This window comes from Gymnoscopelus braueri, assembly GCF_963280865.1.
Source record: "Gymnoscopelus braueri genome assembly, chromosome: 20".
NCBI classification, from domain to species: Eukaryota; Metazoa; Chordata; class Actinopteri; order Myctophiformes; family Myctophidae; genus Gymnoscopelus; species Gymnoscopelus braueri.
The window spans coordinates 33,161,706-33,189,441 of NC_137622.1; the positions used below are offsets into that span (position 1 = coordinate 33,161,706).

Genomic DNA, 27,736 nt, shown 5'->3' on the forward strand with positions numbered 1-27,736 from the left:
GACAGGCAAGTCATGGTATTCTATCACCACAGTTGACTGCATGTTTTGTTTGGATGTTTTATTACGATTCACTTAAGTGTGATCTTATGAAATGTTTGCTACAATGTAGTTAAAGTAATATTTAACGTATGCAAATTGAACTTTTAGTGCGTGCGTTTCGTCTCTATCATTATCAGTCACCTTTAATGCAATCACCTCAAGGTTTCAGATCTTGACCTGCAACTAAATCAACTACATGTCAGAATGCATGTAATCTAGTTTTAAGTGTAAGTGTACCAAATGTTCATAGCATGCTGTTGATGCTCGTTACATCACTGAGCATGTGGTGTGAAATAAAATAACACATTTGATAGGTCTTGAGTGTTGCTTTTCTCTTAGGAGTCATTGCCTTATATGGCGTGTTATAACAAGGGAGGGAACAATGTTTTGCAAGCCCCCTGACCAAGCCCACATGTGGATTTCATATGGTGTAGCAATACTTAATTATGTCAATTACGTTTTGTCTTCACAGCATCATTCTTTAGTAAAGGATGAGAAGCTACTAGCTCCTCTCCTTGCAAGGAATCAGGCAATCATTGCCTGATCCATCAAAACATCTTCGGTCATCAGTGTAGAATGTTGTTCATCTACATAGTAATCTAGAGGGCGAGCAGGTTTTCATTGTAATTCAATCGCAAGACTAAACAATTGTGTTCTGCTTTCTCTATGTGCAATATGCCCATATAGTTAACTTTCCCTCAAAGTTAAAATCTCCCATTAAAGAGTTAAAATAGTGTGCCCCATGTTGTTGCGTTCCTGTTTCTAAAAGTTGCTCAGTGCAGCAAAGATAAAAAGCACGCTTCCTGTTTCACCAGAAATTCACTCTGCACTGACAAACTTGTGGTCCACACAAGAACATTGTGCACATATCACTGAACAAACATGGGCACAGTTTGAGCAACGCTCATGTATCACACCCAGTTTTTTATTGAATGTGCATTATAGACAGAGCAAAGAGCGCCAACCAGGCCTACCAGTTACCAGTGTGATTGAACCTGTCTTGATATACCTTAATGCTTAAGCTAGTTGATGATGATGATATCTTGTGCCTAGAAAGTCAAGTTGTTATCACTTTTTTTTTAGAGAAACATGAATTTGGCCATGCCTCAGGAGGATACAATATTAGGCCCCCTTTTAGGTTTCAAACATTTACGAAGCTTATCAGAAATGTGTTTTCTATTAATGTGATCAGCCCATGTCCCAGTTAAATCCTTGTTGGTGGTGAATAGCTCTGTTGTGTCCCAACAGGTATGAGTTTGCATTTGACCTAACTTTCTAACCATACTGTGTGCCCACCTTGATTTGGATTGTAAATTAGGCCCTGGAGCTTCAGAGGTTTGAGCTTTGTCCATGACATCTACACCCTGGGAGCACAGGGATACAATCAAGGTAAAACAAACTTTGGGAGGGATGTTCTTAGAATGCCATTTAGAGAACCCCGTCTGGGATAGAGCCTGACTGATACATCAGTTTGGTAAAAAAAAAAAGGTACAAATAGCAGATGTACAAACTCACAACTCGTTGCATCGTGACATAATGTGACCTTGTTGATCTGCTATTTTTGAATAGGGCTTAGGCTTACGTGTTTGCTTGTTCATTGTATAATTAATTAAGTTAAAATGTTCTTTTCACAAATTGAAATTTAAAATATATACTCAAAGTTATTTGTTTAATTATAAGTTAAATGTTCTCTAATTGAAACTTTAATCAAATCGAGGTTTTTCAAATTGATAACAAGATTTTGCACTTTTAAAATCTATTTTATCAGTAATTGGTGGTCTAGGACTCTCCAAAAGCGGTATTGATTGATTGATTGAATACTTTAGTAGTCAGAAATGTAAACAGCACGTGGTACAGTCAGACATCAAGGCTAAAAGGATAACACAAAAATTGGTACTGTATATCACCCAAAAATCTGGCATCGGTCAAGCTCTTGTCAGGGATTAGAATAAATCAACAAAGGCGTGGATTTAAAGCCCCCCCAACCCTCCACACCACCCTTGGCAAATCACTCCCAGGGCACCATGTTTGTAAGGGGTTGTTTCAATGGGCCCGTTTCTGTCATACTGAGGACATAAAGGCTGACAAAGAAAGGGAGGCAGGGTGTCAGGCTGGCTCCTCTTTCAATACAAAGTCAACACATCTTAGTCTGTAATTAGCTCATTAGGCATGGCTAAAGAAGAGGGAGTTGGAGGAGTAGGAGGAGGAGGTGCAGTGGAGTTAATCAGCACAGGCCTGGCATAGAATAGAATAACCACAGACATTCAGAATGCTTAATCACTGGATCAAACATTTTCCTTGACTCTGACTATTCGTAAAGTGTTACGTTTGGCAGCGAGATGCAACACATTCTGTGTGTCAGCCCGTAAATAATGCGGTCCTGGTCTTATGGTGGCATTGTGGCTTTCCAAATGCATTTGCAGCGTTTATATCTTGTGCAGTAAGCAGCAGGTTTGTCATGATTCTATCTTGGCAATGAGTGGAATCTCCCTCCACAAATGTCTGAGATCAGGGTTACATGAATCTTTTGGTCTAATAATCCTAGGGTGGACCGCGTGCCTCCCCTATTTACTATGTCACTGGGCTGCAAGTTAAGGTTGGGGTTTTGGACACCTAATATTTCAATGATGAGTAATATATTCCTACAAGTCACATAGAGCTTGGCGATTTGAACTCTACTAACACCTCTGGTTTGCAGACAACCAATGGAGTGAAAGCTGAACTGAATAGCCTTCCAGAACTTTTGAGATTAACTCAAGATAATAAGACAATGACAGATGTTGCATCATTGGTTCAAGATAAGCTGATTGTTAAAGATCAGAAGCTTTAAGATTCAACTTTAAAGTGAGTTGTAAGAAAACAACATTTGTCAATCTGAGAAATATTACGCAATAAAATCCTCCCTTAACGTGGGAAGGTTTGGGTCTATAAATCCTGTGTTGCTTGGCGTTTGTCATATTGTTTTTGGGGTTGAGGGGATGTGTTATGTTGCCATATTCTGTCTCTCCATTTCCCCATACCAGTATCCATTTCAATACCTGTATCTTAGGTTTTTGGCATCAGAAGTTGTGTAAAGGTTGGGAGATGTTGAGTTTGACTGGGGTGGGGTGCCGTTGGTTCACATGCTCCCCCCTCCCTCAACATCCATGTTGGTGAGGTGCAGGTTGTGCAAGATGCTTAGCTGCAACTGCTGTGTGCATGTAATACAGGGCGGTGCTGAAAAAAAAAGACTGTGATTGCTCAGCAAACCATCCCATGATAAATAACGTTTAAAAAAAATACATTAAGCAACAGATGACACAAACTGCTTTCAGTGTTGCAACTGTCCTGCAGAAAGAACATGCTGTGACTAGCAGCCCCTTCTTCCAGGCTAGTAGATAGGATGACAGCATCTGAACCACGGTGCTAAACAAAGGCATTTCAGCTCACAATCATGTAGAAATAAGATTCATCTTGATTTCAGTCACAAGAGCAGTGATGCTCTCGATCGTATCTCCTCTGGCGATATCACATCTTTCCAATGAACTGAAATGGATTTGTCTGTTGTTGCCGTTGGCCTGTTGTTTTTGGCCTAAGCGCTAAAGAAAGACCACGTTCCTATACATATTAAATGGTCTGTTTGGTTAGGAGTGTAAAGATGTTCTTCTTATATTCTAATATTTTATTTTGAAGAGGAAGGAAGGATAATTGACATGAAGTATGTTGTGAGTCATACTCGCATTCATGACATTGTTGCATTGACTGTGTCCTTAGCAGCTGAGCCAAGACTAATCAACAGTTTATCACATAAACAACTTCCCCACTGCTATTAGTCTACCAGCCCCTCTGTGCCCCCCAAACACACCCTTATTATCCCTCCCCTGTCACAGAAGCCCCTGGGCAAGGGCAGGTGCGACTGCATATCAAAGCCCCGGGCAGGAATGGTGTGCCTATGTTCATGTTATAAGAGAGAGATTGAGTGAGAGCTATTACATGTTATATCAGGTCACACCTTTTGATAACACTTCTGGTTAGTGGTTATGCAACGTATCATGTCGACAAGGGTGCTAATGCTGGCCTGGGAACAGGAGGAGAATGCAAGCAAACAGCTTTTCTTCTAAACACATACCAGTTTTTAAGCAATTTAAACATGAGTTGTAGTATATTCAACATGTATTGCATATTTGACATAATAGTGCCCCGCTGTAACACAATGTATCACGTTTTTTTCTCGGAAAGCATATTGTGCGGCGCTTAGTGGAATAAAATAGAAGCTAACGGCTATTGGTTTATACTCTGAGTCGCAAGGTGCTGGTGATGACAGGGTCCAAGGTACAGTAGTGGCAGAACAGTGGAATGGTGTAAAACCGATGGCTGCAGCAGCCACTAAAATCAGATCAAACATACTGTACCATGCGTAAACTGTGCTTTTTTCCAGTCTTGATAAAGCAATGTTCTTGAGTACCCTAGGCCTAGGGTAACCCCGCCGTCTCTATTCTTCCCCCCAACAAAATAAGCAGTTAGGGGTCCAGTGTCTTGCTCAAGGTACACTTCTACACACAGTCAGGACTGGATCCAGGGTTCAAACCGGGAACCTTCCCATTCCAAGCTCTCCCTCCTGAGTCACTGGCCCCCGATTAGCCTCATGCCATGCTCACACCACCACTGTTTTTCTTTCCAGTTCCATCAGTTCCACCCTGCATGAGGTAACGTGGAGCAAAGAAAAAAAACGAGGGTCAAATTGGCTCACAGCAGTGACATTAGCTTTGATAATAAGCTGCCTGGCTAATACTTTGGTTCTCATGCAAATGTCTCATGTTGCCACTTCCGATATTGTCATAGAAGTTTTAACTGGATTTTTGACGCACTGTGACCTGTGTCTGGATAAGGGTTTAGGGCCGGTGTGCTACAGGTAATCGAACAAATCGATTGAATAGATTATAAAAAATTATCAATTAATAATCTATCCCTATTCACCATGGCAAAACACAAAATCGCAGCCTTTGAATTGTTCCATTGAGCGCCTGCGTCACTGAAGCTTTCGTAGCTATTGATCATGTTCACATGGAAGCCATTTTGCTCTTATGTCATACTCATGGTGGGGAATCCCCACCCGTCACCCCAAGTATGATTTAAAAGCAAAATGGCCGCCGTCAGAATATGGTCAACAGGAGTCCAGAGGAGCACATTTGGTGGTGCGAGCATGTTATGAGGCTACAGGATTCAGCCTCTATTTTCTTCATCAGTTGTATTCAGATCATTGAAATGAATCGCTCCTTCTCAAATTCGATGGTAGTGAAAGTGAAAGAGCCCTCCATGTTCTTCACACCTACCTAGTGAAAGGACTCGGGTTTAAACCACATGTGCCTCTAGTATCCGGAGTATAAGAAAGATGATCACGTTACACAGAAGTATAGGCCTAGATGTCACACGTGGCCAGTGTGGTGCGAGCAAAGAAAGATGCAATCGCAAGCTAAAAAGTTTGGAGAAATAGAAGTTAACTTCAATGGCAACGGCAAAACGCCACATTGTGAGGCCATATTAACGCAGCAAGACAATCACAAGATTAATGGCTGGTAGACTCTGCCAGTGCTAATTTCACCAGATGTTAAGATTGTCTACTGGCCCTGATGTGACAGTGATATAAATCATCTTGCTTTGAATTTGTACTGTCAAAGCTTTGATTAGCGTGTAGACTGTAGACGACAGCTGTTTCTGACCAGGCTAACAGGTTTTGGTTAAAGAGCTCTCACAGTGTTTGTTGTGTAATACAAGTACAAAATGTTTTGCGCTTAAATTTGCTTAAAAATTCACCTTTTGCGTGAACTGCACACAGATTGTTTTGTTTAAAAAAATATAATTTAAGAAAACACATACACACACGCACACACACACACACACACGCGCACACGCACACACGCACAGCATTAAATATTAAACTGTAATTAAAAATATGATATTGACATTCATGTTGATGTTGAGCAGCATGGTACATGGACATATGAACCACATGGAGGCATATTCTCTTCATTGGAAAATTATCTTATTATAATGTAAAACCACCACAGAAACCGAAGTAGCACTTTTAACTATTACTCATCAGCTTGTACCTTAACCCATTTAGACCTGTTAAACCTATGCATTGTTATACCTTTCAATCCGAGACAGCATCTGCATCACATTAGGTGATGCTATATAGCAATATAATATAATTTGATTTATTTTATAGTAACAATTTGAAGTTTTTCAGAAAACTTAGGTTAGGATTTGGAAGGCGTCTTTAGAATGGGCCTCAGGTCTAAATGGGTTAATGACTACTGTATCTCTGCTCATTAGTTCTTCCCCATTCACACCAAAAACAGTCATTTCACTTCCCTTAAATTGTTGACTGCCGTGTCTGAGCTGAACTCACATTACTTGGAATGATAGCAACATTTGCATCACTACAACGTTATTGTAACTTTAATAAGAAAAACAAAACAACACCCTCATAATTAGAATAAGATTTTTATTTTCTGATGAGAGGGAATAATGGATGAAATAAGTGTAATAGTAGTGGTGTCACTCAAAAACAGAGTCAAGAAACCCCTGCTGATAAGCTGCTGCTTTAAAATGTACACGCCTGACCTGTCATATGACAAAAAATAGGCGATCTTCAAGCTCACACGGCCTCGCAATGCACCGTACGTGTATTGAGCTTGTAGATTGGCTATTTTCGTTGTGCGACACTCACGTACAAGTATAAATTAAGCACTGGCCTAGGCTATTTTTGTGAATTTTTGCTTATAACAGCAGTATTCAACTAGATTAGGCAGAGTGCCACAGGGCCACAAGACATGATATGGGACGCCAGGGTTAATGTGGTTTAATGGCCAGCCAGCTAGGAACAGTGTTGAAGGGGCATAGTCAGTGGTAGAAGAAGTACTCTGATTTATTATTTAAGTAAATGCAGCTATGCTACAGTATGTTACAAGTAAAAGGCCTGTATACAAAGATTTACTTGAGTAAAAGTGCAAAACTATTGTCATAAAAAAATATATATAATACTTAAAGTACCACGGTAAAAGTACTAACATTTTTCAAACTTTGTCAAACTTTTTTGTTCGGTTAGTATAAAAGTATAGGGCTTAATTGGTTAATGTATGTTTTGTAATAGTAATCTAAATCTACAAAGTAACTATAGTAACTGAAGCTGTCAAATAATTGCAGCGGAGTAAAAAGTACAATAGTTGACTCTGGGATGTTGTGGATTCGAAGCAGCCTATATTGAAAAATTATAATACTCAAGAAGTAACGATACCTCAAAATTGTTCTTACAGTACAAGTACAGTACTTGAGTAAAATGTACTTTACTACTTTAAATGTACTCCACCGCTGGACATAGTCTCAATACTCAATAGTTATCAGGCGTGGCCTGCGGTCCTCTCAAACATACAGTACAAGGCTTTGTTGAGTGAATGAAGCCCACCTGCTCCCTGCTGCTCATATCACTGAGTCTACTTTATGAGCCCTCTCCCTCCGCCTGTTGCCTAGCAACAGCCACTCCTTGTTTACCTACAGTATTCGTTTTGCATCGTGATTCTCATCAGAACAGCATAAGCCAAGCCCCCCACCCCCACCCCACCGAGAAATGCTTCTGTGCTCTCTTTATTCAAATATAAGCTTTCATTATGCCAACGGACAAAAAAAAAACATATCTACCGGCATGTAATTTATACTCCATAATCTAATACAAAAAGATTCTTTTCAACCTTATTTGATTTACTTTTGAAATTCCATCTAGGTTAACCAGTAACATCAGGTAAATGTTTTCTTATACAAGCGTTCTTAGACTGGCCATCTCTTTGCTTTATTATCCTCATCTACTACAGTGATGGTGCACCTTCCCCATTGCATAGCTGTCATAAACAAGCGACCCATTTCATAAAACCTTCTCAAATATTGACCTGTACTCAGTGTACACGTTGCTGTTCTCCCCCTGGCCATGCACATCCACAAACAATTAGCCCGACTAGGCAGAATGAGCATGTAAGTAACAAATGAGTTGTTGACTGTCCTTCACTAAATAAATTCCCAGTCGACACATAGTAATAGGGATTTGTCGACTAATTGATTACATTGATTTAAGTAATGAATCTATCTATGAATCTTATCTATCATGCAGAGACCAGCCTTTTCATGTTGGTGAGGTTGAGAACTGAACTTTCTATTGTTGATTTCACAATGCCTACTGGCCATTAAAGGACGACTTCACAGATTTTCAACCTATCTTCATATAATTGGTCCTCACTAATACTCATGATAAAATGGTACAATTTTCTTCTACTTGGTCTGTGTCTCAGAGGAGGGCTGTGGACAGTCCAGAAACCCGTCTACCAGTGACATCATCGTTAGGCATGATTTTTTTTCCCAACAAGATTTCACATTTCTTATTTAGATTTTTATTAACACAAGAACAATGGCTTCTTTTATTGCATTGCAACTTTCCAGGAATAGGAAGCAGTTTCTATTAGCTTGGATTCCCCATTGATGATGTCACTGGTAGACAGGACTCTGAACTGTCCACAGCCCTCCTCTGAGACACAGACCGAGTAGAAAAGAATTGTACCATTTTATCATGAGTATTAGTGAGGACCAATTATATGAAGGTTGAAAATCGGTGAAGTCGTCCTTTAAAAGTTATAGACTGGCAGAATGAAATGGAAAAAAGACAAAAGCACTAACCAATTAATAAAGTCTTGGTAAACTACTGTTAGACCAATTTATTGATTAATCGAGTTTTAGGGCAGCCCTATAGTATTTATTGTCAGTATTTATATGATAAACTTTGGTAAAATATTGTTTAGTCATCATAATCCTAGCCCCACCCCCCCCCTGCCTGTGCATGTATGCATGCGCCACACACGCCTACACACGTACACACACACACCCACGCACACACACGCAAGCGCACTTTCTCCAGCATACTTGGGAAAACATCATATGATGTGATGACAGAATCAAGTGACTGAGGCACTAGTAATGCTGTAACACCTAAGGCATGCAATACTAACATCTTTCATAACTGCATGGATGGTATTCTAGCCTGGTTAGTTCAGTTCAGTCACATTGTCTAACTGCTATGTTTCCGATGCTGTCCGAGGGGTGTGCGTCCTGACGTAACCAAATGCAGTGACTCGTCACTTCTGCCTTTTAGATCCGGCAACGAGGCACACTTTTACTGGCTTTGAGATTAGATTGAAACAATTGGCTGAAGGTGCCTTATACCCCACTAACCTAGTAGCCAGTTGTGTGAAATTAGATAAACTCTCTTGAAGAGACTCAATTATCTGTGAGCGGCCTTATCTGAGAGGCTGCTTGAGAGGGGATCAGTTGGGAAGAGATGATTTGGTGATTTGCTGCCCAACCACAAGCTTGAAAATTTGCCAAAGTTGCAAATGTAGTTCTTTCACTCCATTTTCAGCATCTACAGCTGAGTAGATGCAGTAAACGTGCCAAAATGTATTTCTTTTCTTGGCCGCCTCACTTTCCACCTACTGTACACTTTTGCCGAAGATAGCCAATCTACAAGCATGTAACACATTGTCACACTGTGACATGTGAGATCTACCATTTTTGCCAAATATTTGCCTATTTTTTACAAAATGTTTGCCTATTATGATGACATGCCTTGAATAGGGATGCTAGTGCTGATGTGGTTAAGGAAATCTTGAACTCATAGTGTGTGAGAAGATAGAACGATCAGAGAGATGATTTCATCTCCCCAAGAATCTACGCCCTGACATTCTGTAGGCGTGTTGTCTGGTACATATTGCAGTTGCATGCCTGACTCCGGGTGGACTCATTAGCCTGCTTGTGTCCAGACCTGTTTGGTATGTACCCTGCTGTAGAACAGCCCATTCCCCGTTCGTTCATTCGTTCGCAAGCCTCACCACACGGAAGGAACCCTGACATTTAAAGGCTTCATCTCAACAAGACATGCCTGGTATGCTATCATACTGCCTCCCGCAATGCAGGAATCATCTTGGCACTCCCCGTTTAAACCACTCAAGCCCTATTTTATACTTAGTCGTATGACGGTGTCGCGTGCGACAATAGCTGATCACAACGCGTCGCATAAAGACGCGTTGTGAGCTTATACATCAGCTATTTTCGGGTGGTAAAAATGTATTGGATGCCAGCTTGAAAGTGGTTAATAAACACACTCCTTCCCTAGAATTTCACGAGAATTACTTTCAGCAGAGGCTCACTTGTCTAGTCAGGAGATGTAGAGTTCAGGCAATACGCTTGGCACGGTGAGGGACATATTTGGGAAGTGTCAGGAATGCCATGGTCGCTAACCCTGTGTGTTGTGCTGGTATTTTCGGGGCATGGTTTTCCCCCCCGCTGCCGTTAACCTGTGCTGTGACATGTCAGCATTGGAATGAATGTAAACACATTAGAGATGGGCGTGTGAATGTGTGCGCAAGATAGCACGAGTGCTCCTATTTCACAACCAGGTACAGGCACCACTGTAGCATAGTGGTGGTTAAAAAAAATATAATTATATAATGACTTATAATGGTTTAATAGTTTAATAGTTGAACGGGGAATTTGTATTGTGTGGTAAAGGGATACTATGTATTTCTGGGTACTTGCTGTATACTGAAATGGAGAATGTTTTACTTTTCCAGTCTGGTCATGCATCAAATTGTTCCCACATTGCAGCCAAAACACGAGGAGAGTCAAAAAGAAGCATTTCAAATATTTCTGAGGGAAAGGAATTGGTAGGGCAGCTAGAGGCAACTGACGCAGATGAAGAGACGTGCATGCCTTTGCCTTTTAGTCTGTGTCAGGCTATTGAGGCTACTTCTTCAGAACTCAAAAGAACTGGGAGTTGCTGAAGGGGAAAATTATGAGAAGTGTGTCATCAGTTACACCCCCTTTAATTGACTTTAAAAAAAAAAACAATAGCGAACTAGTGGACTAGTGTGGTTTTCAAATGGGGCTTGTGCGGAGTTATCTGTGATCCTGTCTATGCACAGGTCTACCATTATGCAATGCAGGCAGTTCATTACGTTTCAGTGTCGGGCCATCCTTCAGGCTAATGTTTTTGGATAGAGAGGTAGTGCTAATCATTCTGCAGCTTCCCTGCTATGGAATGTGCATTGTGTCTCATCAATACCACTTGCATTTATAAACCCTTGATGGCTAATAGATCAGTGGTTCTCAAACGTGTTAATTTCAAGGACCCCATAACTCTTGAGAGTATACAAATGGAACCAAATGGACCCTTAATTGGACCCTCACAGGTCCAAGAGTCGCAGACCTGTAAGGGTCCATTGGGTCCACGGTAGCATTAATATGAAATCGTATACTGTATGTGTTGGCTCAAGCCAAGCTGTGAGAGAGACAGATGTCTGTTCTAGAACTTTGCTGCAATTTCCTGTCCTGTTTTCACAACTCAAATTGTTCTTCCTATCTGTAGCATGTGGCCTCTTGCCACATAATAGAAATAGGCTACAGGGGGTTGTTCTGATGAATAGGCTATATCTGTGAGCTGGGGTTAGTTGTCACAAAAAGGCTATATCCACGGGCGATAAAAAAAGTATGTTTCACTGTAATAATGCACTGATTAGGAGCCCACCCAGCTGATATAGAAAATGTAGTGTAATGAATGATGATAGCAAGTTATACAGCACTTGTTATATTTGCATTTAACAGTATCGGTCTGTCTGTGTTTGGATGGATATCCAACCTTTGCCTTTTACCTGTTGCTTTCATTCTAACGCATAGAGCAATGGATGGCATTTTATACTTCAATGTATGTTTAGTATTCACTTTTGTGCAAAATTTGCAGATACTCTCATGGAAGATAAACATTTATTTTGGTGTGGTGTGTGGGGGTGGATACTTTTTGCACACACTGCACAAACTTTGAGCATTGTGTTACAGGAACTTCATACGTTCTTCTTAGAACTACTGTAAAAAACCTTTTCACTGAGCCTGACATTGTGTAGCATGCTGGGGAGGCAACGGTTCAGCTCAGTCAGAAATAGTATGGTTGTCTGCGTGTGTGCATCTATCACGCTAGGCATTGTGGGTAATGAGGATCTGCACATGGCAGGTGTGTGGGTTTGAGGGGCCCATTTTGTTTCCTTTGAATTAACCAACACTCTCATTAGCCCCAAAAAACTGGATCACAGAGTTTTCTTATGTTAAAAGAGTGAGGATCTTCACTCGTGCAGTTTTAAAATGAGCCTAAATAATGTGGTCTGGTCTAATCTTCACTTAACATTAACATCTACATCAACAGCACTATCTAACATGCTTTCAGGGCTTACGTACTAAAGCAAAAGATGCAGATACACATGTTTCTTAAGTTACCAAACTCAATCAAATATCTAAACAATAGTTAGTAATAGTCACAATAACATTTAGTGACGTTATGTATTATCATTAGAATGAGTATATTATTTGAAGCTTTAATTGCAGTAATAACGTTGATTATTGAGATTAAATGTAAAGTGTTACAAACACATAGCTACTAAGGATGTTGTGCTACGAGGAAATGGGGAGTTGAAAGAACTTTCCACTCTTACACCGAAAAATGTTCTTGTGAATGTGGTTTAACAGACAGGAAGTAGCAGAAAACCCGCTGCTCAGTGATGCTTTTCCTGTGAGAGCAACATTCACAGGTCAGTTTGTCACTTATCTGTTTTTTCCCCCCAATCCTTTACTCAAAAACTCTGCAGGCAACAATAATTATCTAGGTTTCCTCCGACCAGTAAGCTTGGTATTCTCTGCCTTGATAGCATCTTTAGAAACCATTTGTTCTCAACGTGGGGCCAAGGGTCCTTTGGGGGGCGGTTCCAGGGGGTCCCCAGCAAAATTTGTTAATATTGCATCACAATCATTTGAACCACTATCCATTTGTACGTTGGCTATTCACAAATAGCAGATCTACAAGCTTACAGCGCGTCACTTAGTGACGTGCTGAGAGCTTGTACATTTGCTATTTTAGAAATGTTTTGAAAAAAAATTGAAATGTTTGGGATATTATGAATAATTTTTACTTAAAAAAAGCATACATCTCTTCTGGGGGTCACAAAACATTTTTAGATGGGGGTCCGCGGCCAAATACATATCAATTTGGGGGTCCTTGACACAAAAGAGTTTGAGAACTACTGCTTTAAACAACCTTCTAACTGAGAGACACAACCGATGAGGTCTCCGAAAACTACATACCTGTTACATAATCAAAGGAATCCCTCACTAAAAGTGAACTAGTACAAACTGCTCGCAGTTGTGAGGACATGGCAGCAAGTCGAACTCCCGTCTCCCACTCCCACTGCATTAGCATGTCAGTGTAATGCCCAATTTACTCTGTCTACTACAAAGGCGTCACGGACCGAAAATAGCCAATCCATAAGCTCACAACTCTTACGCTTGGACACCATCGTACGACAAAGTGTAAATAGATGTGTAACGCTTTATTGATTCAGTTTTCATGGAGGTAAAGCAGTTAGAAACACAAGACGGATACAAAAAATTAATAAGAATAAAAGAGATATAACTTAGAATATAAAAATAGTAAAAAATTAAAGTAAACATTAGTAACGTACAGGGATTAGGAATAAGGTACCAAAAACCAGCAGGAGATTCTAGGGTCCTTGCTTGGCCCGCCGCACTTGGACCGCCCGGGATTTTCATATACACAATAAATAAACTGCATAATACAGTATGCAATATTAAATGTCCCACACTCCATAAACTACCATGGAAACTATAGAGTTGGTCCTGTCATTAGTAGAGTTAGCATAAGCAACCCCAGTCACAGCAAGGCATGGGTTCTTCTACCAGCGCGAGAGAAAGAGAGAGAGGGAGAGAGAGCCTGCCTCAGGCCGGAGTGGAAAAGTACAAGGCTCGCAAGAGATGAGATTAAATTCCATTCTGCTTCTGAAAGCCTGTGCTTTAGGTGACGTTTTTCTCTCAGTCTTCATCTGGCTGTGGTGCAGCAGTGCAACAGACAGACGTCAGAGTGTTAGATCTTTTTTTTTAGAGGCCGTGTGCGTTCTTCTGATGCCCTAGTATAGCTGGGTTATACACACTGCACTGCAGCTGCATGCTATTAGTGGGTGCATGCGCGAGTACCCGTGCACTTGTTTCTGTCCCATAATATCTTGCTACTCATTACAGTACATCTGCAGTATGGTGTCGAAGTTTGGCAGGTCCTTAACCCGTCCAATAAAGTTGTTCAGAAGTTGAAACATGGCGAGACATGTCGCATTGAGCAACATCGGGCGGTGAGTAATTTTATTTAGGCTATAGGACTGTAGATAGGCAGTTGTGTTGTAGCTTACTGGAAAGGAGGTGAAAAAAAACACCTCTTTTCCAGTTCTTTGTTTAGTGTTAAGGTAACCTTAATTACTGTCCTGCCGCTCTGTTGAATTAGCAAACACCTTCCAGGACAATGACCTTTTTATGCAGTGTATAATTCACAATGAACAGTCTGTGTGCAGTTGCTGGTTTCGTCTCCACTACAGAACAAGCTACCCTTGCCTGACAATTTGTTGGTACTTGTAATTATGTTTAATGGGTTAAGACTGGGGATCATGAAGGTTTTGTGCAAGCAAGTTTCCTTGGCAATGTGGTTGTTTCTCTTACAGTTCATATTATTGTACTGTTTGGCCACTGGCCATTGTCTGTGCCAAAATAGGCCCAAAGGGGAATTTTGACCCAGAAATGATGACCAGGAACTCCAGAGCCCCATAGAGAGGGTATCTCTGGGCTCCAGGACTTAAAACAGGCGTCCCTGACTCATTTCCTCTGCCAGGAACCCAATAGGATCCTGCAAAAGCGGCATTTCTGTGCTGACCCCATTTGATGACCATGTAAAGTCAGGGATATGTTTACCTGGCCTTTTATGCCAATTTGCACACTGGTGATTCACCCCCTAGCCCTTAAAACCTGCTGGGTGGGAATCATCTGTGGCTGGAGTTTCTCTCTGTTGGTCCTGACTCTGAGGACCTACTCGCCATAACTGTGTATGCCTCAGCAGTGTGTGATGGATGGGAAATTCAGTGCTTGATGTCAGCTTGTCTAACCTTTTGCCGGTGTTTAGAGAGGACACTTGATTTATGCCCGGTGCTATTTTACAGGTCTTAGTTGTTCTGTTCAACCCTGTGTGCGGGGAAAACCATGAGTGTTCCGAAATGCTAGGAATGCCACTCACTCTCCTTGCCTAGCTGGAAAAGTCGTCCACACTCCCCCCTCACTACTTTTGCCTCTGCTTTTCAAAAAAAAATCTCATTAGGTCAAGAGCTATTTTGAGATTTTCTCCTGAAATGCTGACGGCCTGTGGCCATGATCTCACTCAGAGACTGAGTGAGTGAGTGAGTGTCAGAGCTAGGCACCGCCCCTGCCTTAAGCCCTGTGACGACCATGTCACGGTAGTGTGTCACCAGAGTTTTGGAGGATGGAGATTTTTGTAACCTGAGCAGTGAATGGCAGATAAGCAGAGTTTGCCGTGGTCCTCCTTTTTTGCTTGTATCCCACAATGTTTGCACTCACCGCATGCAGGGTGACTCATTGCGTAGTCATTCAATTGGCTTAAATTACCTCCTTTCATGGTCAACAATGAGCTCAGCTGAAGAGACTAAAGCGGGGGAAGTGAGGCCTTCTGGGAATGCTGCATTTGTTCATGAATCCCGACTCTAATTGGTTGTTATTGCGACGGGCAGTCACCAAGCTGTAGGGGGCGGAGCGGGCTGATGTTTGTTTCATACTAGCCCCCCCCCCCCGCCCCCTTCTCCTCAGCCTGCTGCATGCAAGGCAACATTCTGCAGACAGGCCTGTCTGCCAGAGGTGTGGAAGAGGGATGGAGAGGCTCGCATCGGCCGCGTCACATGATATGAACCACAGTGGATTCTGTAATGCCTGGTGGTGGTGATGACCACAGGAAAGTACTCCGGTCTGTCTGTCTGTCTGTCTGTCCAGCCCGTGCAGCCAGGCCACACCCAGGCCCTGTCACAGCCAGTCTGTTTGCTCTGTGGAGGATTATGTGTCGACTAACTTTCCTAACAGATTCCCTCCCTCTTCATCTTCCACACTCACTCCCTCTCTCTCCCTGTCTGTCCCAGGCTGACGTAGCAGCAGCAATATGCAGCTGTCTCAGCCCTGCCTCTGCATAGGGACAAGGCAGCTGTTGTGGTGTGGTGGTGCTGGTGGTGGGTTGGGGGCTAATGGCTGGGGTTCTGTTGTGTCCCTGCACTGTCTGCTGTCAGCACTGTGTCAGCCACATCAGTGAAGCACTGACAGCAGGAATATATAGAAAACACACTCTCACATGCATGCATGTGTGTATGTATGTGTGTATGTATGCACATGTGTGTACACACATGCAAACAGACACACAGGTGCATACAACTTGTATGCATTATAGTAGTATCAATAGCATATACCTGCTTTTATGACACGATGCCTGACAAACACACAGGCACACTGCACTACCTTTCTAGAGAGAGACGAGAGAGAGGAAAAACAGAAGAGGGGAGACCACACTCTCCTATCTTGATTCAGACTGATTTGATAACAGCCTGTTTCCTGTCATCTGATAACACAGTAACGATTGGATGTAGTGATGCTGATCGTTTCCCCCCCATACAAAACTGAGCTCCTGTATCTCACAGCTCCATGTCGATAAAGACAGCAGACTTTGTTAACTCAGCTATATATATATATATATATATATATTTATATTTAAAAAAAAAGGCAACAAACGGGTCCCAGGTGTGTGTGCATGCCTGGGATGTTGCCGTTATCTCTGTCCACTGCCCGGGCCAGGAGTAGACAGACGAGCTGGGCAGGGGAGACTCCCAGTGCTCCAGTATGGTCTAAGTCTCTGGATGTTTACCGGCTCATGGCTTCTCTCGGTCCAGCTTCCCACATGGCAGCAAAATAAGGGGGTCCACTGACTGTGTGCTTCTGTGTGGTCCGTTTGACACTGCGTGTGGAGAGTCACTTAGAAGAGGAAGCGCAAAGGGAAATGTCTGCCCACACATTTTTTTATGTTGTCTGGAGGTATTGGTCTTTGTACCCCTCGAACGCCCCCCCCCCCACACACACACAGAAACATACAGCTCCCTCTCCCCAAAAGTGATGCTTTCCAGACCCATACCACATGTCACATACCTCCCACCCCTCAGACTCTGAGTGGAGGGAACCAAACAATCAAAATGGGGCTTCATTGCTAGTCAGGTCAGTTGACCATTTAGGCATCCCACACCAAGGCTTTCCTCTCTTTCTCTCTCTCTCTCTCTCTCTCTGTCTCTCTCTGTATCTCTCTCTCTCTCTCTCTCTCGCGCTCTGTCCCACCTTCCTCTCCCACACCACCCCTCCAAGACACAATTGGGCCTGGAATGCAACAACGTCATCAGTCAGACAGGCATTTCAAAGCAAATAGGTCCCACCCTGAAGCAATGGGAAAAGGGTGTGTGTCTGTGTGTGTGTGTGTGTGTGTGTGTGTGTGTGTGTGTGTGTGTGTGTGTTGGGGGGGGGGGGGGGGGGGGTGAGTCAGAGTCCCCAGAAACCTGCCTTTGGGTAAGCTCAGGTTGTGATACCCCTCGATACTCATTCATCACGGGCATGCACAAGCACGCACAAGCATGCACGCACGCACGTGCACGCACACACGCACGCACTCACACACACATTTTGACTCAAGCCAACACATGACCACCAGTTTGTTTCTCCTGCCCCCTGTCATCACAGCCATTGCCTGGGGGCATGGACAGAGGGATTTGGGCAGCTCCTTGAGACGAGCCTGTCCCTCTAGTCGTGTGTGTGAATGTATGTATGTATGTATGTATGTATCTGTGGGGGTCATTCAGTGTCCATGTGATCATTATTTACAACAGCCCCCCTCTGCTTTATGCTGCCTCATGACCAGTGGACTGAGCTGAGCTCATATCTAGAGGGTCTTTCACACAGAGAGAGAGAGAACATGTATAAAGCCAGAGGAGCTACAGCCCACTGTACAAAAAACTTGAATGTCCAAAACCGTTATTTTTCAGGAAATAGATGTGTTCCAATGTTTTCAATGTAGTTATTATTTAGTCACAAGCTCTTGTTAATTGTGGTTAAATATGACTAGGAGCAGTAAAAGTATATCTACAGAAAAAACAGTGGTGGGTATTTTCCATCATCACATTACAACCGCTGTGATTGGCTAGATTTGCTACTTTTGTACAACACTCATATGACAAAGTATAAATTAGGGCATTCATTTACAAAAAAAAAGAAAAAGAAAACATGAAATGATGAAATATGGAGATGGAAGATTTACAAGGACGATATCCTGTGTGTACTTCTGAAATGCTGGTTAAATTTCGTCATGAATCTTCACACAGCATCCATGTGTGTGTTCTGTGTATCTTGACCTCGATCCCTGAAATGGCAGGAGAAGAAAATCCAGATATGAACACCGGGAGATTTGGATTCAGACTAACCTTAAGCCCGATGCGGCCGAACTCGGCTGTTCTCGGCACGAAGGAGCATAATTTAGGCCTTACTGGGATTGCTGGTAGAGTAAAAGAGTGTGAAACTTGGTGACATATCCGTCTAGAGAGCATGAAGAGTTACTTTTCAAATTCTGCCTAATGATTTTGTCAGCGGGCCGGTCAGACAGGCAGGGAGATGGTTCTGGCCAAGAATGAGCCAGCGATCTGAATTCTCCGCTGGAACTGAAGCAGATGAGCTAGGCAGTCACCAAACCTCTCAGCCACCACAAACTGCTTGAACTCTCCACACACACACACACACACGCACACGCACACGCACACGCACACGCACACGCACACGCACACACAAACACTACTTGGATTATGTGCACAGAATAGTTGGATTATATGAGCCTCACAAACGCTTACCAACAATTCCCAGCTTCACTGACTCCCTCCCTCTCCTCCTCCCTCAGTGAAATTAAACAGACTGTCCTGACGTTAGTCTTTTTGGCTTCTGGCCATTTTTGGCCTATCTACATTGGAATCACATTGGTTTTTTATCAAGTCTGAACAGCAATAAAGCACACAGAAGATTATTTATCTTATCTTTAAATTAGATTTGAAACACGGTCCTAGGTGGTTTGAAATGTGATTCAAATCTGACACTCGGACACTGAAGCCTGATTTATACCGAAAATAACTGATCTGCAAGGTGACAATGCGTTGCATCGTGTTGTCGGTCTTAAAGATGTAGTCAGTCCTAAGGGCTGTATTTCAGAAACAAATCATATTTGCCCTGGTCTGAACAGCGCCTTTGTCTCCTGTTTCCACCAGGTGTAGATGCTCCAGTCGCATCAGGACCCAGCCTCCGTGTCAGAGAGGGACGCGGTTGCTTCCGTCTGGGCCACGCCACTCCTCTGAAACGCAGCTCCTAATCTCTTTCTGAGCTGGCCTTCCCTCACACGGCTGCTAACAGCACTCCCTCCTCCCGTACCGGCCTGGAGAGCAAAGAGGAGGTGGACGTTAAACTCAAAGGGGGAAGCCATCTTGCGTGGCGAAAGTGGAGGTGAAACCGTTGCTGTTGGCTCTGTCTGGCCTAAGACGGAGCCACTGCGGGAGTGTTTGTCTTCAGTCCGCTCCCTGGTCTCTCAACCCGTTCGACACCATGACGACCGCCGTTCAGCCCTGTGAGCTGGTGTTTGAGTTTGCCAGCAATGGGATGGACGAAATCAACCAGGTACTTATCGTCACAGTAAAGACACCATACGCCCCCCTCTGCCCCCCCCCCCCCCTGAACTGTTTACTGTACATATTATTTTTCCCGATTTCTACTTGTTTATATGATGTTTTTGAATTGAGTACAAAGAACCCCAATGGAAACAAACCATAGTGGTTTCTTGGGTTTAAATCCCTCTTAACAGACCTTGTATTGAACTGTACTTCCCTGTGCTTGTCTTTGCAAACTGTTAATAAAGTATTCAATCAATCAATCAATCAATCAATCAATCAGTTAGAAGTTTAGAAAATGACACCTTAGTCTCATTCATGAATGACTGTACCTATGCAGTTGTGCACCATAAATGAAGGAACCGTTTGATGGAAAGGACCTTTGGACCGCTTATGGCACCATCCGTCTTCCTAAAACAGACGTTTCTTTATGAGGTGTCGTTGATTAACGTAGAGCTCTCGTAGCATGAAAAACAAGTTTGTGTAAACAACGAGGCCATTGGCACAGTTTTAGCAAGTCTTTATGCTGATGACGTGATGGGGATGAAGACAGAAGGTGTGTGTGTGTGTGTGTGTGTGTGTGTGTGTGTGTGTGTGTGTGTGTGTGTGTGTGTGTGTGTGTGTGTGTGTGTGTGTGTGTGTGTGTGTGTGTGTGTGTGTGTGTGTGTGTGTGTGTGTGTGTGTGTGTGTGTGTGTGTGTGTGTGTGTGTGTGTGTGTGTGTGTGTGTGTGTGTGTGTGTGTGTGTGTGCGTGCGTGCGTGTTGGGGGGTGTTGTTGGTGGGGGCTGTTGGCAAAGCAGAGATGGAAAGAGTGAGAGACCTGGAGTTCGGGCTGTGTCATCATCGTGCGTGGGAGTGGAGGGTGGGGCTTGGCCACAGAGTTCAGTTATGGCACAAAGGTTACTGTTATGTGTGCCTGCTGCGCCTGTGCCAATATGTGTACCCTGGTCAGGTGTGTGGTTATCTCACCCCCCACATCCTTGTCTGAATCCTGTGGAAGAGCGAACTCGCTAGTGGACTGTGAATGTTTGTGTGCATACGCGTGTGTTTATATGAACCTGTATCTGTGTCTCTATCTAGACTAGAATGACGAGTCGTCACTGGATCCCTGAATGGCACCAGTTCAGTTCAGGCCTAACCTGACAGACCAGTTACAAAGTTATATGGAGGTGACAGGCTAATTCCACCAAAAGGACTTGCATTGTTCCAGAACAACAAGTTGGTTCCTCCCTGCACTCAACTCACCCACGCAAACGTGGTAGCATTCGCTCCTGTTCACCTTGCCGTGGAAATACCCCAGTGAGAATGAGAATGAAAAGCTAGCATACCGCTTGCCTGTCAATGTTGCCATTTTGTTTGCTCTCTTTATAGCAGTTGCTGTAAAGATTTACTTTGGCCATAATAAAGCTGTTTGAGCCAAGTAGAATCATATCCAACCCTAATGATTAGCCTTGTGATATTGGATTTTAACATCAGTAGCTTCCCGATTAAGTCATCAAGGAATGACTGCAGGACATTGTGTAGATTTCTACTGTAGGTATAATTTAATTGGTCACCTGAAGAGAACATCTTTCCCTGAATTAGGAAGTAGACAACATTTGTGTTTAATCACGTCCAACCTGGTGTCTCTATTTTGGGCCTGCCATTATAGGTTTAAAAAATAGCAGATGTACGAACTCACAATCCACCGCGATGCAACATGTTATGAGCTTGTAGTATAGTATAGTATAGTATAGTATAGTATAGTATAGTATAGTATAGTATAGTATAGTATAGTATAGTATAGTATAGTATAGGCTTAAGTGGTTAAAGGTTACACAATTACATTGATGCTATGTACACCCCACTTCCTCAAATAGCACTAATAGGAGGACATTGAAAGTGTTTGGTTTGAACAGGTAAAGCAGAAGAGGAGTGCGTTGTGGGGGGAACTGCTTGTACTAATGCTGTTGCTTTCAAAGCTAGAATGGGGAACTAAGAAATGCAAATAGGGCCTGATCCTTATCTCTTCTGTTTCCCTATTAGAAACACAGTTTCAAGGCAACAAAGAGGAAGATGTAGCCATACTTGTACTCGGTGGACACAGATATCGAACGATGCTATACTCAGCAGCATACTATTTATACTGTTGTATATACTGCATCTATACATACACAGGCTATTCAAGACCTTTAAAAAATATTAGAAAATATCCCTTTTCCCAACTGTCGTTATGACAATCTTTTTTTATAGAGTAAAGACCAAAATAAATACATACAATAAAAAGAAAAAGAAAATTCTAACGCAACAAAATGAAACACGACCTATGTAGACAAGCTGTGGGTACCAGTCCGATATTACATCATTACATTACTTTATACCTTGGTGCACTTCATCCCCAGAACTCCCCCCAGCCACCACCGACCCCAAAAAGCCCCCAAACCATGGAGAATCCCCGTTCCACAACGGCGAATGATACATCCAGCAGCGAAGAAAGTGCTTGATGCAGGATATTTTCTTATGTTTTCTCATTTGTAAGATACACACATATCTTTTACGTTACTTTTAAGACGTTTGTTGACAACAAGACCCCCTGCAAACGTACGCCTCGAGTCGCAATTCTCTCTTTCACAAATACACGCTGACACATTGTCAGCAGGCTTTCTCAAAATTCTCAAAATGTCACTTAGTTCACATGACAATAGGGGCGAGTATTTTGCAGGTGTCACCCAGCGAAAACAAGAGTCTTGTTACATAAAAAACAACAGCAGAGACAGACAGTTACTTCAGACTCACTCCTTGTGCTCTGTCAGCAGACTCAGTGTGGGATTCCGTGTGTCTGCTTGCGGCTGGGAGGGGAAGGGGGAGGGGAGGTGGAGCGCTGGCGTTGATGGACAGTCGACTGAACTCAGTAGTGGCAGTCTGAAATGTCTGCTGGGCGCACACACACACACACACACACACACACACACACACACACACACACACACACACACACACACACACACACACACACACACACACACACACACACGCACACACACACACACACGGGGGTTGCGCACAAACTCAAGGACAACAGGCATCTGTAAACTCGGGCTGGGAGACATGGAGTGCTCTGTCTGATACAGTGTCTGAATACTCATATTAATGGGACGCATATGTCATGTCAGTGACATGTTGATGGTTTCTGTAGTCAAAGCAAAGTCCAGGGTGTTGATGAATCCCCAAAGGGCTGCAGGTGTAGGACTTTGCTCAGCTCTTGCCGACACCAAAGAAATACATAGTAGTTCATTTTGAAGTTATAATATTTGTTGAACATGATACTCTAAAAACACTTAGAAACAATACAAAATATATACTTTTCAGGATTCAAATTAAAACTTAGCAGAAGTAGCTGATCTTCAATCTCAAAACGCATCGCTTGGCGTCGCATTTTGAGCTTGCAGATCTGCTACGTTTGATGCTATTGTATGACGCTGTAGTATGATCAATTGCTAGGGCATTAATTATAATATGAAGATAAGAGGTTTCTGCCTGACAGCAATGATATATATATATAGAGAGTATATGTATATACGGTATGCACTGTGCACTCGTCCTGCCAGTCATACACTCTCTTTTTGGTAATGTGGTCTTTCCATTGAAGCTTGATTGATTGATTGAATACTTTATTCAGAATAGTCAGAATTGTAAACATCACAAAGGTACAGTCAGACATTTAGGCTAAAAGGATAACACAAAAAGGGTCCTGGGGACTTGTTTCCATTGTGGTCCTATGTGTTAAATTAATCAACATAGCATAAAAATAGAAAGGGAAAAATGTCAGCAGTGTATGTCACCTCCTTTCTTTGGGAAAAGTGTGTTTACCTCCCCTAGCTCATCCATGTAGTGTAGCGTAGAGATAATGTACAAACCACAGGGCCTGTTAATTTCCTAGTTAAAGTGTAGAGGAATGCGAGGGCTGGCCTTGGGACTCCCGTTTCCACCCAGCTCCCCCAGATCGGATCCTCCCATCCCTGCAGCCCAAGGCCCAGACACCTGGAATACCATGGGGGGTTCAGACCAACAATGAGGACTTGTTGAAGAGACAGATAAGCCTCTATCCAAACTGATCCTCCTTCTAGAATTGCTATATTTTCCCCGTCTCCCCCACAGGAGTCCTTTTCACCATTTGCCAGGCTATCATTGTCGAGTAAGAATATGTCCTTTTATTCACCTGCTTGGTTAAATAAAGGTCAAATTAATAAATAGATAATGGCAAACAATGTTACACACAATGCAACAATACACACTAATAAATGCATTGTTTTGATATATATATTGCATATATACACATACAGTATATAATAAATAAGCACTGTCAGTGGGGGTTGCTTTCCTATTCACTGTTTTGAATGTGAGAGCTTTGTGTTGCACATAATTAAACCTTTATTCTGCCATCAATGCCGGCTTTGTAGCGTAGTGGTGCGTTTGCTTAGCATTTGTGACACATTAGAGTAGTTCACATTATAAGTGCTTGGTGTGTGGTATTTAGCAAGTATTGTGGAATATGGAATTAACTTTGCCTTTCTAGAAAACATACTTTAAGCTGACAAAGCTATTCCATCTGCTGCTTAGTACTAGATCCTAGTTCAAGAATACACTTTTTAAGACGTAGTCTGCTGCCATCTGCTGGCAGTCAGCTGACATTGAGGTGTTTTGTCCTGATCATTTTTAATCACTTTAAAACCTGTCCTCCAGATTTTGGCCATGTCATGGCCATGTCTATTTTAAAATAGCATAAATAGCAGATCTACAAGCTTACAACACATTATTGCAATGCGATGCCTTTTGAGCGTGAAGATTTGCAAGTTTTGCTTATTTTGAAAACTAGGCCGATGCATGGATGTACAGTACTAGCATGCTAAGCTTGTTTTATCAAGATCTTAAGAAAGCACAGACATATCTGGATTTATGGGAGTATGGTCCATTAGAATGCTGGTGCACCTGTTGTTTACCTCCATGCAAGAGACCTAACCTTTGTTATCTAAGAACCTTGGTTTGTAATGACAGGCTGTAATAATGATATACGTAAACAGTTGTCCATGTTTAAGGTCATTCCATTTCCTTGATTTTACTGAGCTTGTGTAAACAATTACACAAGTGCAAAGCTGTTCCAAAGTGCTACTGGAACCAGGAAAATAACATCCTGAGTCACAGGGCCACATGCGGAAAAGAAAAAGTAGCTTTTCCTCTCATGGCCCTGTGACTCACTCATTTAGAGAAAGGCTGTGCGTTCTTCCTCTTGACATCAAATCAGCTACTCTTGACATTGCCTTGTGTTGAAGGCGTTGTCAGACACACTTGGTTCCTCAATAGTTCTCATGTGGCTCCCAAATGGTTTGGCCCCAACTCTGGTAAATTTCCTCTGTTGCTTCACTCCTTCCGGCAATAGGCAGTGCCCTACTGGAAATGAAGGAGTGGGCTTCTAAAAGCGGAGAGCGCTTAACTGAAATTTCACGACTGCTCCATTAACAATTCATTTGGGTTGGAATAACCTCGGAGCATAACATTAACTTCTCAGGAGAAGTTGGCCAATATCAGACAGCTGGTTCCTGTCTTTTCGAGCGCTGCAGGTCTCTGTGGACCTGAGCAACTATCCTCAAATGATCTTGTTTACAGAGTTAAGAGAGTTGTGGTATTATGTTATATTCAAGACCTTTAATGGAGGCTTTCATGCAATGCTAATTAATGTCAAAATACTATAGTTGTGCATGAACACACACACGCACTCAGTGCATGCATGTGTGAGTGTGTTCATGCCACGCACGCATTCTCTCTTTCTCTCTCCCTCTCTTTCTCTCTCTCTACCCGTTGGCCCCCAAATAATTTCACTAACTCACTAATAATAATAATAACTAAATGTGTGTGTGTGTCTTCTGTGTGCTTCCTCCCGTGTGTAGCTGGATGACCCATCGGTGTTCCCAGCAGTGATCGTGGAGCAGGTGCCGGCAGCAGACCTGATGCAGGTCTACTCTGGCCTGGAGTCCGATGAGGTGAACGGCATCATGGTGGACACCACCCTCCATGTGGTGGAGGAGCCCATCCTGGGCGGGGGTGTGGACCTCTCGGGTAAGCAATGGAACCTCATATTCTAGTTTTTTTTGGTAAATGAATGCCCTACTTGATCATACTACAGCGTCACACAAAAGTATAAAAAAGAGCAGATTTACAAGTTGAAACGCGGCGTTGTGAAAATAGCTGGTAGATCGGAGAAAGGCTTTGCGTGTGAGCTTGTAGATCTGCTAGTTTTGGTGAAGATATTTAGTGTACAGCGAAAAATGAGGGGGCCTAGTATAGAGCCCTGGGGGACTCCGGTCAACTATACTTTACACACAGGAATGGTCTGACATCCTCTAACCCTTGAAAACAAATATCCTCCTAAGTGTGCCCACAGACAAGCTTTATTTATCTCTAAAATATATGGATATGCATAAATATTACATCACAGTTTTAGAAGTCAATGATGGGTCAATGTTCAAACGTTTGTTGAAGATGTGTCACTTTTAGTGAGCATCACTCGTCCAAAGGGCCGTTTGACAAAGTGTAAATGAGGTATAATAGGATTGGGATACAGCAGTAACTTCACATCCTGATCATTGTTTGTATTCGATTGGTCAACAGAAACAACTGTCACAGGCGACGGCATGGAGAACAATGAGGCAACTACTGCACTTCTGAACATGGAGTCTCCAAATAACATTTTGGATGAGAAGCGCATGAGTATGTTTATTTTATTTTTATTTTCAGTATAAAGAAATAACAAAAATATGGAAGAAATGAGGAACAGGGCAGTTTTGATCTTAGTTCTGCAATATAAACATAGTCATCAAACAAGATGTTTGGTTCCATCTGTAGCCTAAGTGTCTTGTTTTATGTTTAGTTCACCCCTATACCAATCTTCTGGAGTCAGACTTGACCTACATTCCATTGAGGCCTGACCAGATGTCCAATGGTGGCCTTGACATATCAATGGATGAAGACACCTCGTCCATGGATGAGGTTCCACAAAAGTGCTTCTCCAAACCACAGAGAAAAACCAAAGGTAATGCATTTGCCCTCCTTACCAGTTATTATTATTTTATAACTTTTTTCAGTCGTTGTTGTTTTGACTTTATGTTTTCAATTTCAGTTTAGTATTAATAGATTTTTAAAAAGGAAAGTGGGTTTCCTAGTTAAGTTTAATTTTGTGAAAATTCTTAGTTTTAATTTTATAGTTTTAGTATTTTATTGTATTTGGGGGAATTTGAGGCAAGATTCGAAAAGTATTGTGTCATCAACATACCATTAAAAGAAAATGATTTATAGTGACAACTAAATTGGAAGGTTTCGTATCCACCCTAAATATTTTTGTATAGCATTGTTTTTTTTATTTCAGTAAACTAAAATGTTTAGTTCGACCACTTACAACATTCGATTTTTTATTGATTTAATTACAAGTCAATAATTCCAGTGTTCCAGCAGCTGACAGTGATGTGGGTAATTGGGTGTTGGGGATGGTGACCGTAGTACTCTAACATGCGCCGCTCCTCGGTTCCCATCCTTACAGTGCGCAAGCCGCGGGCGGTGCGTCCCTGCTCCCCCATCACCACCCCCACACTGCCACTCAGGAAGAAGAGCAAGGAGGGTAAAGGTAAGCCTCACTAACTATGTGCGCTTCACTGTATAACGGGCCAATAAATAAAAAACAGCAAGGTCTCGCCTCATTCTGCGTACCCTTTGTGTTTCCTCTTGTGGAGCGCGCAAACATCAGTCCTCGGCACCTCCTGCGGTCCGGCGGGGGGGTTGATGCCGGGTGAGCTAATTGATGAGGTGCTCTCAAAGTGCTGCGTTTCACAGGGAAATAGAAGTGATTGTGGGCTGGAGGGCACATTGATGCACTGCTGATAGAACCACGCTAGTTTCACTAGATGTGCACCCCCCCCCATTACACTATACAGAGCAGGATGCTGAGAGAGAAAGGAGATGGGGATGGGGTTCAACTGCACA

The 27,736-nt window shown here is 42.6% G+C and overlaps 1 protein-coding gene across 7 annotated transcripts in view; it reads left to right on the forward strand.

Annotated features, from left to right (window-relative positions):
* elf1 (E74-like ETS transcription factor 1) overlaps window positions 1-27,736 on the forward strand; it is a 50,202-nt gene that overhangs the window by 14,805 nt on the left and 7,661 nt on the right. For 4 of the 7 annotated variants that reach the window (XM_080416320.1, XM_080416321.1, XM_080416324.1 and 1 more), the window contains 5 exons: window positions 19,335-19,737; window positions 25,651-25,819; window positions 26,372-26,470; window positions 26,631-26,792; window positions 27,297-27,380. In XM_080416320.1, coding sequence (XP_080272446.1) covers window positions 19,666-19,737; window positions 25,651-25,819; window positions 26,372-26,470; window positions 26,631-26,792; window positions 27,297-27,380 — 586 coding nt within the window. In that variant the 5' untranslated portion in view covers window positions 19,335-19,665. Of the gene's footprint in view, window positions 1-12,633; window positions 12,696-14,056; window positions 14,304-19,334; window positions 19,738-25,650; window positions 25,820-26,371; window positions 26,471-26,630; window positions 26,793-27,296; window positions 27,381-27,736 lie in introns of those variants that run through there. The other 3 variants (XM_080416322.1, XM_080416323.1, XM_080416325.1) reach the window with 2 other exon arrangements.